Below are 13588 nucleotides of genomic sequence, written 5' to 3' on the forward strand. Positions count from 1 at the left end.
CCTGTCAAGCATGGCAGAATATTTTTTTATGAGAAAATAGAGATTGAAGAATTGAGAAGAGTAGAGATTTCAAGAAATTCAAGAAGAGTTGCTAATGTTTCTACAAGTTTATACTATCTGTTGTAACATAAAGGGGAAAAAAAATTTCAACTGGAGTGAACAAAAATAGTAGGAGTTATAGAGAATTCCCTTACAGACACACAAACAGATTTAGGCCTTCATATTAAAATCTTTCTTTATAAAATTTCTTTATTCACTACATTCTGAGTAAACACTATTGTCTCTTAAAAGATTTCCTTGCTGTCTTTCCTTTAGTAATAAACACCTTAATATTGTTTTGATGATTGACATTGTGATGCTGTTTCTGCAGCCCTTGACAAAGCCATTCTTACTCTATATTGCTCAAGTCAGACTTCAGGGCCTTCAGAAGTCTCAATTATTCTTATTCTTTTAGATCTAGAATTTACCTGACCAATTTTACTCTTATACTTTCCCCTAGGCATTTTTTGACAAAATAGTCAATATTTTTATTCCACATTGATAAACACAAAAGATGAATTGTATGTGGCCTACGTGAGTTACATGAGCAGTAACAATTTCTAAATAACGAGCTCATTAAATCATTACTTTAGAACTTCACATGTCACTATGGAATGGTTTTTTTAAAGAAGTGACATGATGCAGCTATCTATTTTTAAAGTTTAAATTTAATGAAGAAAGTTTAAAATATGACATTTGCCAAAATATTTAAAAATGCAACTTAAGGGAAATTCTGTCGTCAATCACGAACTAAATGAGGTCATTGATGCCACTGCAACATAAGTGTGATCACCAATCTGAAATCGATAAAACGTTTATTCTATAGTTAATATTTCCACAAAATAAGAAGAATATACTTTCTGTCAGAACATAAAAATGGCTATAACCAAAATTTCATCTGTACTGGACAAAAATTGCAAGAGTTATAAGGAATTCACACACACACGACGACAATTTTTATATTATTAATAGTTATAATCTTCCAGTTCTTCTAAATTATTAATATAAAGTTAAAAACTATAAACTTTTGAATGGGATTCTTTTTTGATTTTAATGATTACAAAATAGATTACATTTGAATTTTAAAAACAATTATAATATATATATTTTATTATATTTCATATTTATTAGATTTTGAGCAAGAAAAGAAATGCAATTGTATTTCTAGATTTTATTATATCAGTCTATAAAGATTAATTACATTAATGTAGTTTTGATTATAAAACAAAGATATCAATTAAGTATTGTTTATTAAAATTCAGTAATTTTTAATGTTATTTTTGAGGTCAAATGCTTAATTTCGAAATTACTTTTTTATTTTCATTTTTAGAGTCCTTGATATATTGAGATGTCAGAGAAAAGGAAAAAATTAGCAGGAGCACAAAATAGAAAAAGAAAACTTTTAAAAAAGAGTAGGAACCTAAAATTTTTAAATTAACAGATTTCAGAAGTAAATAAAAATTAAACAGGCTAATGCAAATACATCAACAACTTACTCAAAAAAAATACAATTGGTGTGAAATTGAACCCCAAAGTTCTGAAAACAACAAAAGTGATGAACCCAAAGAAAATCTGCTCAATATAAAATATGATGAATTTGCTAAATGGCCTGATCATAGTTGCAAAGGATTTGACAGAATACTATAAATTTTACTAGAACATGGTCTGCAACAGATTAAAACCTATAATTTTTCATCAAATAAAAGAAAAGTAAATTTTTACTTAATTACATTAGAAAATTGCTTAATGGAGAAGAATGACAGTGTAATTGGTTATGATATTCTATGTTGCTCAATAAAGTTTTCTGGTTTTGCTATAAACTTTTTGATGAAAGTAATTTTGTAACATCTTTCATTAAGGATGGAATAAATTATTGAAAAAATATTCATTCCATTTTGGCATCACATGAAAGAAATTATAAAAAGAAAAATAACTACGTTAATTGGATGGAATTAGCAATTTAGTTAGAAAAAATAAAACCGGTCAACAAAAATTACAACTCATTAAAGGGGATCATTGGTGCAATGTATTAATCAGATATATTTAGTAACAGTTCTTTCTAATCAAACTTTGCATTATAGAGGCAGTCATGACAAACTATCCACAATAATGGAAACTTTTGAAAATTTATCAAATTTTTAAGTAAATTTGACACTCTTTTGGTAAAACATTGACAAAAAATTAAAGATGGAGAAACTCATGTCCATTATCTAGGAAAAAGAATTCAGAATGAATTAATTGAAGTTCTAGCTAATTCTGTTCTTACAAAAATACTATCTTCAATGAGAGACTCAAAATAATTTTTGATAATTATCAACTGTACTCCTGACAAAGTTCACAGGAATATTTTTGGAAATAAAATTACAATGTTAAGACCACCATCACTCTATTTGGATGTACCTAACACATTCAAGCACTCAATGCATCTTAAACAAAAGATGCATTGAAAGAAAAACTTTGAGAAAATATATTTGGGTGGCTAAAGACACCAACAAGCAGTATACTGGCAGAAAACAAACCACAGTATATTCCACAGTTACTTCTCGGATGAAAGAGATCTGGGAGGATTTAGAACTGAAAATCACCATTTAAGTCATGCACTATTACCACAAATCCAGAAGGTGAGAACAATATGATCCATTGCTTCAAGAATGAATATCCTTGTATGACAGGAAGACAACATCTAACCATCATCAGAAATGAGCCGGGCATTGAATTGAAATGAGATGGTGAGTTTGAATCAGATGGTAGTCAGGATTCTGAATCTAACAATGACATTCAACCAAACGATCACCTCAATTAATCGAGCTAAAAAACCACTATTATTAATGATTAGTTAGATAAGAGATTGCACTTAACATCTACTTCTAGTACCAAATTACTTCGTAACTAATCATTCATAGTAGCAGATTTATAGCCCAAGTGATTAACACAATTGTTTGGTTGAGTATCTATGTATTGGTCTTCAGGATACTATTTATCTAACAATGACATCAAAAAGACATGAATAATAATATAACAACTGAATCAGAAAACACTGAATTGGGTTAACAATGAGAAGAGTAATTATTTCAAATGTTGTAGTTGTAACCCATAAATACAGTCAATAAATGGCTTTAATAGTAATTTAAGAATTTCAATTTTTACCCATTCATCTCCTGTTACAACGAAATCTTGGCCTCAGAGAAAAACCCATATCTTAAAATAAACTCACCCTGAGGTTTAATCAAGGAAATATGGTAATTTTTTTATATATATACCTGTATAAAATATTGATCATTTGTAAATAATTTTGCTTTAAGCTACTTCTTAAAATTTATATTAGTTACAATATTTAATATTACATAATAGTTTAAAATAACTATAAATTTAAAATTTTAAACAGAAAAACTAATTAGAGTTTGTTAATACCACATTGATGTTTATACCATAAAGGGAGGGTAACAAAAGCTTTTCAAGGGAACATACCTTTACAGTTGGACGAATAGCTTCCTGAAGAAGGATAGCACAAAATAAAAAATAAAAAAAATTAATTAAAAACAGTATTATAAAGTATTTTGAAAAATTGAAAGATGTAAAATTTTTTAAAATATTCCAAAAATAATCAAAGGCAATTGTTTGTTGATTTCCTTTTTTTTTAAATTAAAATATTTATTATATGAAGCATTAATTTTTAATAATTTTAAAATAATTCAACATTTTCAAATGACTAATTCAATATATAAATTAATTTTTTTACTAAGATATAGCCTTATAATAATATTAGCATGAAATGTATGAAATTATCTTAATGATTGTTTTGCACATAAATATCAATATGTATCATCTTGATTCTTTGAAACATTTTTACATTTCTTATGTATATAAGATAATTTCATAACCTAGAGCATGGACGGCAAACCTTTCTGAGTGTACATGCCATATATTAAGCATAATTACCTTTAAAAATGTTTGTGCATGCCAAAGTTTGACTTTGAATAATGATATTTAAAGAAATTAAATGAATATGCTTTAATTAGAATAAATGTAAAGAAGGTGATTGATGATAAACTGAAAATATATGATACGTTATGTACCAGATGATTTCTCACTATGTGCCACTTTGGGCACATTTGCCATATGTTCACCACTCCTTACCCAGAGAAATAAAAATGTCATGTTTTAATCTCAGCTTATGCAAAAGCAACTTAATCTACTGAAGTGTAATCTAAAGACTTTTTTCATATGATCTATAAATCAGGTAAATCACCACTACAAAATTGAGAAAATTTGTTGCTTATAAATGTATATTTGCAAAAGGATTAAGCTTATATAAAATTTACTCTATTTTTCTAATGCTTAAAGTAATTTATTTATGGTAGAGATTCGTCTGTCAATAAATTTAATAATAAACATATTTCTAATTATCTTAAAAAATAGTTCTTGAATCGATGTATAAGTTTCATATTCTAAATGGATATATTATACTTGTTATTCAAACTTTGCCAAAATGAATTTCTTTTAGACTACAAATTATATTTAAAATACAGATATAATATTTAAAATTACAGATATAACCTGAATGATCATTTATTATCAGGTTGACCACAGATTGCTTATTTTGCTCACAGATCTTTATATGCTTGATTAACTGCAATCTGTAATTACTAGATGTACAAAGTTAAGTGTTTTACCTATTAAGTGTACAAAGAATTAATATTTTACAAAAAATGAATTCCAAAAGTGGCCCAACTGGAAGCTTATGTTCCCTCTGGCATCACTGTATGGATCACTGGAATATCTAAACTCATTATTACATATTTTATTATTATTAATTGATAAATAAAACAGAAATGAAGCAATATGATAAAAACAATTTGTTGTTTAATTGACATTTATATATTGAAAGCATGGAGCTTAGGCTATTTCTCCCCAACATTTTGCTTTTTTGTTTCAATTATTTTATAATTATAATAAATTGAAATAGGTAAATAATGTTTTAGCCTGTGAGATGGTATCTTCTAAATAGCAGAGCAGTAAGTTTTGTGCTTTCAATAGCTGTTCTATATTATTGTTGTAGATTTTATGTGGGATGGGTTATGCAAATGTTTTATTTTCATTAAAGTAATTTTCTGTAGATTACAGGCTACCGTAAGTTATATACATAAAAATACAGTAAACTTATATATCATTAGCATTCTACATTAAGATATAACTAATTTGAAAAATCCTGACAATAATTATGTTCATTATTACATATGATTTATCAGAAACCTATAAATTTATAACTTTAAAAGTGAATCTAAAATTTTAGAAATAAAAATTCCATAAAATTGAAAATCAAATAGGGAAAGTTCAAATGAAAGTAAGAATCAGATTGTAAAACAATAAGTGTGTTTATTCAAAGGACGTTTCCATGATAATTTAGATATCTATTCCAACATTTTACAAGCCAATGAATACCGTCCTTGAAGAACTAGGCTGGAAGCAGAGAGAACCATGTTTTCACTATCTCTTGAATCTTGTTGTCTGATGCAAAATTATTGTCTCAAGATTTTTTTAAGAGGTCCAAAAAAGTGGAAGTCATTGGAAGCCCACAGGCTAAGATTGGGACTATATGTAAGGTATCTTAACACTTTCCATCCAAAATAATGCAATGTGTCTGTGAAGAAGCCATAAAAACTAAGTGCCCCGATAATCTTTCATTTGGTGTAGTTTTACTGCTGAAAAAGAATGACTGCACATCACCCACTTCTCCACAGATACAAGTGTTTAGACACCCTGCTTACAGTTCCAATCTTAGTCCCACATTTTTGAACCACTTAAAAAACATCTCAAAGGACATTGATTCATACCAAACAATGAAGTTCAAGAAGCAGTAAGAACTTGGTTCTTTCAGCAGCTAGCCCAGTTCTTAAAGATAGTATTCATTGGCTTGTAAATGTCTTAATGATCATGAAGATTTCTTTCGAATAAACACATTCATCATTGTTTTATAACTGAATTCTCAGTTTCATTTGAACAGCCCTTAAACAAGAAAAATTGTTTAGAATGTTCTCAAAGAAAAAAAAAAGCTGAATCAAAAGTAGTTTTACATACTAGCATTTGTTTACAAAATATGATACAAAATTAAGCATAATAGTGCTAAAACTCATTAGGGCTAGGTAAATTTCATAAATTTCACATAAATAATGATATACAAAATTAAAATTAAAATGTTTAATGAATACTTTTGCTTGTTTCACTCAAGCTTTGTCAGATAAAAGTACTCATTAAATATTTTAATTTTGTGTATCATTGATTACATGAAATTTATGAAACTTACTTATGTAAAGAATACGTATAAATAAAACAACAGTAAATGAAGTTGTCCAAAAAGTATTGAAATTTATTTTTAGATTTTTTTGGTTTTTTCAGTCATAAACTATAAATTCAAATACAGTCAAACTTCTATATTATGAACTTCTATATATTGCAAATTTCTCCACATAATGAATTTTTGCATTGTACACTGCTCTATCAGCCACAGATGATGTAAAAATTGCTTCTAAATAACAGTTAAATTTCTATATAATAAATTTTTTTAATTTGTAAAGATACAAATACAATAACCCTTCTAACCTTTTACCCGGTGTCGTTCTATTTTACCCGGTCTAAAAGGTTAGAAGGGTTATTTTAATTATTACAAATTCCGGTGTATAGAGAGATTATAGATACAAATACATCACACTAACCTTGTATAGCTTTGCAGTTAATTTTAGAAATGCAACACTAACATTTTCAATCCACCCTAATCCTTCAGATGTTCTATAAAAACTTTTCTGGTGCAATTTGAGTTCAATTTAGCTTCCGATTTTAAATGTTCATTTCAAACGTTTCTTTTGAAACTGAAACGTTTAAAATCAGAAGCTAAATTGAACTTGGATCACACCAAAAAATTTTTACAGAACACCTGAAAAAAGGTCCTAGGGTGGATCGAAAACATTAGTGTTACATTTCTAAAATTAACTGCAAAGATATACAAGGTTACATATTTGTATTTATTATCGCTTTGTTCGATGGATGGATTTGTAAAGATTACTAATCATTAAAAGTCAATTACTCCATCGAGTTCAAATTTAGGTTCAATTTCAGGTATCAATCTGTAAATCCTGTGTAAAACCACAGCTTGGGTATGAGAAATACTGATCATTAGCTTTTAAAACCATTGCATAATCTGCCCCCCCCACATGGCTACCAGTTGTAATGGAGAGAGAGAGAGAGAGAGAGAGAGAAGAGAGAAATTAGGACCAAATGCTGTAATCACAGATAAACCATTTACAATTAATGAATGTTGAAGATGGTAATAATTTTGGGTAATTAAAGGTAATAATTTTGACAACTGCTGGACTAATTTTTGAGGTTAGTGAGATTTTATTTTATTTAATAAGTCATCCAGTTAGAATTTGAAGAATGGTTAATATAGTGTTTAAGCATAACTAAAAAATTAATCTGTTGTTGTAAGTTGATAAAGGCTCAAAAAAGAAAGACATTGTAGCAAAGTTTGGAATTCCTGTGAATATCCATATATAATCATACCAATCATAATAACAAATTGCAAATTAATTTTGAAATTAGCCAATGATGTGAGATCTACAGAAAAATGTGCTAGAACCAGTGTTTATGTTGATGTAGATAAAGCAGTTTTAATGCTCTTAGTAAGTGTAAAGCATATTACAAAGAGAGAACATTTTTTAATTTTCTGTGCAATAAAAAATTACAATTTTTTTTTAACAAAAATGTAGTTAAACTAAGTAGTAAATATTTTAACATATAAATGTAAATTTACTTAAAATTAAAACTACGTTTATATTACATTATTACTGCATATCACATTTATATTAAATTATATAAAATAATGAAAAAATTATGTTAAAATAATACTTTATTTACCAAAAAGTGTATTTTCTATATAATGAAATTTCCCTATAGTGAATTTGTTTTTCAGGATTTAGTGACTTTATTATATAGAAGTTTGACTGTATTTGTTACAATTTAAAATATATGTATGAGGCACATTCATAAAGTAAGTTCAGATTGAATAAAACAGGATTAAGAAAAAAACTACTTTTTTTATTTTATAAGTTTGATTAGCTGTTGAGCTTATTTTTCAACATAATCATCTCTGACATTAAAGCATTTTTGATATCAGAAAATAAGTTTCTTTATTTTCTTCTCATAGAAGTCACCCACCAAAGTATTCATCTAATCTCTCATATTTCTTTGTCTTTTTGCTATGACTTCCAAAATAATTTTCAGTCAAAACTTTCTTTATCTGAAAGAATAGACTGAAATCAGTTGAAGCAAAATCAGGGGAATAAGGTGAATGATCAAAATATTCCATTAAATTGTTTCAGCAAATTAGCTGTTTCATTTGCAGAATGCAGCTGTGCATTAAAACTATTGTGGAACAAAACTATGTCAGAACAGAGTAGGCCTCACCTTTCGGTTTGAATAGCTCTTTGCAATTTCCTCAAGGTTTCACAATATCAATTTGTATTTACTGTCATTTCACAAGCCAGAACTTCAATGAGCAAAGTGCTATGTCTGTCCTAAAGACAATGCACATGACTTTTATGGTGGAAAGTGTCTGCTTCACCTGTCTCACTAGAAATGAACCACGATGCCATGCATTGACAGTTTCTTACTCTCTGGAATCACATGAACCATCCAGGTTTTATCATTTATCGCAGTATGACCAAGGAAGTCATCACCTTCATTGCAAAAATGACTCAAGAATGTCTGTGCTGAAGCCATGTGACTTTTCCTATTTTTTTTAATGCTTTGTGAAAAATATCCAAACTGGAGGATTTTTATATTTCATATTTCCAGAAGACTTGCATTTAAGATTACTTGTATTAAAATTTTTTGCCCTCATCAGACTTAAATAAATGAAAAATACATCTTTCAATAAGTGATACATTACACATAAGTTATAGATAAATATATGGCTCACTGAAATGGAGATATAACAAGTATTTTTCTGATGTTTACTACAAAATAGCATTTAGATAACTTTTTTTACAAATCATACATTTTCCAAAAATTTCTGTAATACAAGATGTTTTTGGCATAATTACATAACAACAGTAGAAAAAAAAAATATATTTAAAATTGAACACCAACGTTCTAAAAATTTTTTAATTAATACAAATAAAATAATACAAAGCTTACATTTTAAAAAAGCTTATAGCAACTTAAAATACTATAAACATAATATGGATGATTTGCAAGTTCAGTATCCACACATTTTTTAACACGGGTTTAGTCACAGTAAACCATAATATAGTCAGATAATCTACATATTGAGTAACTGTTTACAACAATTTCTATACACTGATCATTTATTTGCTTAACCTCTCTATTCTCTAACAATTTCCTTTAAATATACTTTTTTTTTATATAATAATTTTTACAATTTTTCAATATAGCAATTATGCTGTAATGTATGTAAATATATTGCCATATTTAATTTTTTTAAATGTACTGTAGCTAAGTGTTCTTTTATTCTGCATTTTAATTGTCCACTGGTTTTAGATATGTATGAATAGTTATCCTGTTTGTTACAATTGAATTTATAAATTACACCTGTTTGTCTACCATTTATATTATCTGTTTTAATTATATTTTTCTTCTTTTTGATTAAATTACTCAATTTAAAAAATTTACTTGATAAATTATTTATCTCTGAAATTAATAAGATATTTTATTCTTTAAATTTACTTTAAATATTTTCTAAAAATTTTCAATATGCGGGAAAGTTATATATCTGTTGTAATGCTTTTTGTCTTCTATTTTAACACTAAGAATCTTACAATACTGTTATAAATAATTTATATGGATAGATGTTCAAAAGTATTTTGAATATTATATTTTCCATTTCTTTTTGTGTAGCAATGGGGTCTGTTGTTCTATTAACAGTTATTAATATATCCATACAAAAGGTATTATAGCAAGAGAAGAGCAAATTATCACACAGGTGTCAATTACATATAAATACCACCATATTTGCAAGTGCTTTTGATGTGCTATAAAACATCATCCTCAGGCAGACACAATCTCAAATAAAATTTTTTCAAACAAAGAAGTGTTTCCCAATGGGATAGAGTATATCCCAGACTTCTCTAGTATGGAAGTAGCATCCTTGTCATTGCATAGCAGCCTCCTGAGATTTAGTCGTGGAGTAACCAGCAGAAATAGTGCATGTTGTCTAAAAATACGGCAAATGCAGGCAGTAATGTGACCAAGAATGGTAATGAGGGATGGACAATTGTGCATTCCATTGGGATGTGTAAAGTGGTGGTGGGAAAAAGAGATCTTTTAACCTTGTTCAAGATATACTTATATTTGGAATTAGTATAACCCGCTGCATTTACTGCTGAGTGAATGGCAATAAGTTCAATATTGATAGCAGTTTGTGTGGAAGGCAACAGAAAGGCCCTTCTAATTAAAGGGGCTATAGCTGCATTGATGTAGTGCTGCAAATGGTATGTTGTGGCAGGGATTAAAGGGGATATGTTGTTAAATTTATGAAACACAAAGTACATTATGCCTCCCTGAGACTTGGAGATGTTTAGATCTAAAAATGCAATTTTTTCCCCATTTTCTTTTTCCCAGGTAAAGACAATAATAGAGTAAATAAGGTATTATACTTAGCATAATTGGGCATGCTTGAATAAAAGCCTATTGCTTTATTTATGTTACACGATTTTAGTATCTTTTATAATCTAACTTATTCTCATTTCTATTTTTACATCTAAATAATTTAAAGTTATTTGATTCTCTTTCAAATTTAATTTGGGTATTAAAAGTATTTACTCTATTCAAAATTTTATATGCTGTTATCAATTTTTCATTATATATTATTAAATAATTATCTACATATCAATACAGGGAAATTATACCATTTATTTTAGAAATCTGTGTATCTATTTTACTTATAACTATTTCTGCTAATTTAGGTCCAAAAACGGGCCCTATTGTTACACTGCCTATTTGTCTATAAGCTATGTTATCATTTACAAAAAATTATCATCCAAAGCAAATTTTATCCATTCAACAAAATCACACTAAGTATATTTGTGTGCTTTTGTTTGTGCTCATTTGTCAGCAATTTTGGTCTTGAACAAAATTTCTGGAACTGCAAATATTCTGTAATGATTTCATAAACTACTGTACAAGAAACTTGAGAGAATGTCATATTCAATTCAGAAATAGTAAATCTTCTGTTTGTACTTCTTCTTTCACCTGCTTGACCAACTCATCTGTAACAACTGTTGGACAGTCATTGCATTCTTTATCAAACATATCTTCTCCCAGAATTGAACTATGTATACACAAGCATCTTACCATTCCATCATTCATGGCATTGTCACTATACACCTCACAAATTTGTCAATGAATTTTAGAGACACAATCATCATAAGCATTCAGAAACTTGATTACAGGTTTTATTTCATAACTGGTAGAATTTTAAATTTTCTTGCTCATTTTCAGATATCATTGTGAACAACTGAAATACACTAAACAAAACTGAATGTGTCATCTGCACAGACACTACATGTGACCAGAATTACTTTAAAAACGTGTCTCATAATTATTGTTTTAAAAAAAATAAAAAGCAATAAAAAGTAACTTACTCTTGCAACACTGTGTATTATTAGAGTACTTTTACTTGCAGGCATTCCACTTTTTCCTCTACTTTCTAATTCTCGAAGAGCAGCATCAGTTAGAGATTCTTCTGCTACTTCTAAATTAAATTAAATTTATTTAACAAAACAAATCTTATACATTTTTTCTTATAAATTAGAAACTAAAAATAACCTGTTTAACCAATTTTAATTATTTTATATTATAGTAATTGCTTGTTTACAATAGTAATATGTAAAAAAAAATAAAAATTAAATGAATGATTAAAAATATGAAAAATAAAATGAACTATGGAAAATACGAAAAATAAAATGAACTATGGAAAATACATTAAAAATTATTGTTACAGATATGGAAATAAAACAATAATAAATTTCAATTAAAATTATCTTCTAAATTCTTCATAGAATGAAAAGATAAAAAGTAAACCAGTTGAGAATGATTGTAACCACTATGTTTACTTTCAGTTTTCTTTGCTAATTTTTACAACACTGTAAAATGTTAGCCAGAAATTAAATACTGTATTTTTATTCAGGGCTGTGCTGTGCTATGATACAGAGAGGCAGCCGCATCAGGCGACACCATAAGGGAGCAGTATATAAAACATTTAAGGGGCAGCATTTCAAAGACTTGCATCATACTGAGAAAATCTACCACATGGCCCTGTTTTTATTATACTTTTGTCTACTTGAGACATTCTTGTGAATTAGGACTTGTTATACTGAGTGAAGAGAAAAACACAATTTCCAATTAAAATATTTTTACTGTAACATAATCTTGTTACAGTAAAAATATTTTAATTGAAATTGTGTTTTTCTCTTCACTCAGTATAACAAGTCCTAGTTCACAAGAACGTCATATTATTAATATCTCAACAAAAAGTTTTAATTTTCTTGATAAGAAAAACAATATAAAATTCAAAATAACTTTAGAAAACAATGTATATTCTATTACATACAGTATATAGGTTTGTATTTTATTGCAATTCAACCTTATTTAACATATAATCAAAATAATATGATCATTAAAGTTGATAAAAAAATTATTGTAATAATTCTCAAACTATATATTATTTTTCTTATCTACAATTAATCACATACTTCATGTTTATTCCAAAAATAATGTAATGTAGTATAAGAAAACAGGAGTCATGAAGTGAATATTCTAAGATTTTAAGACTTCAATTATTTATTCATTCTTCTTCAGAAAATTACAAATTATATATACAGTGGTGCCTTGTACTTCAAATTTAATTCATTCCAGGAGGCAGTTTGAACTCTAAAGCAATTTTTCCCATTAGAAATAATGGAAATCGAATTAATCCATTCTCAGACCCTAAACAATACCCATTTTGATTAACTTAAAACAGCAAAAATACAGATGATTTAAGACAAAAATAACAAATTAAATGCCCTAATAATAAATAAAAACACTAAAACAATAAATAAAATATGTAAATAATGTATAATAAAATGAAAATTGCATTTACTGGTCATACACTGTCTACTTCATCATCTTAAACATGGCTGCCAGATCCACCACACATGTACTGCTTTCATGCTTCATGACAAGTTCCTTTTTCAACTTAGCCTTTTTCAAGCCTTCCTCCACTAGTTACACTTTGTTGCCTCTACACACTTCTTGGATACCATGATTAATAAGTAAAGGCAACATTGGGTTAAACAGAAAAATTTTTTGAGTATTTTTAATAGCTGTTGTTACTTAACATAAATGTGTGATTTAATTATAACAGTGGTGAATTTTAACACATTATTGCTAATTTGAGATTATATACTTGTTCAGAAGCTTATTTTATGCTTCCAGTGCATTTTTCATTCTATATGCAGTTCAAACTTTGAATCATCATTTGAACTCTAAGCTT

General features: G+C 27.6%; 1 protein-coding gene across 1 annotated transcript in view; it reads right to left on the minus strand.

The window, feature by feature from the left end:
- LOC136978694 (C2 domain-containing protein 2) overlaps positions 1-13588 on the minus strand; it is a 172585-nt gene that overhangs the window by 55940 nt on the left and 103057 nt on the right. Inside the window, exons 12-13 of the mRNA XM_067274458.1 lie at positions 11697-11806; positions 3508-3531 (exon numbers count right to left, since the gene is read on the minus strand). Of these exons, the coding sequence (XP_067130559.1) occupies positions 3508-3531; positions 11697-11806 (134 nt within the window). The remainder of the gene's footprint in view (positions 1-3507; positions 3532-11696; positions 11807-13588) is intronic.

Source organism: Centruroides vittatus, unplaced genomic scaffold (assembly GCF_030686945.1).
Source record: "Centruroides vittatus isolate TY-2023 unplaced genomic scaffold, ASM3068694v2 contig_549, whole genome shotgun sequence".
Classification (NCBI taxonomy): Eukaryota; Metazoa; Arthropoda; class Arachnida; order Scorpiones; family Buthidae; genus Centruroides; species Centruroides vittatus.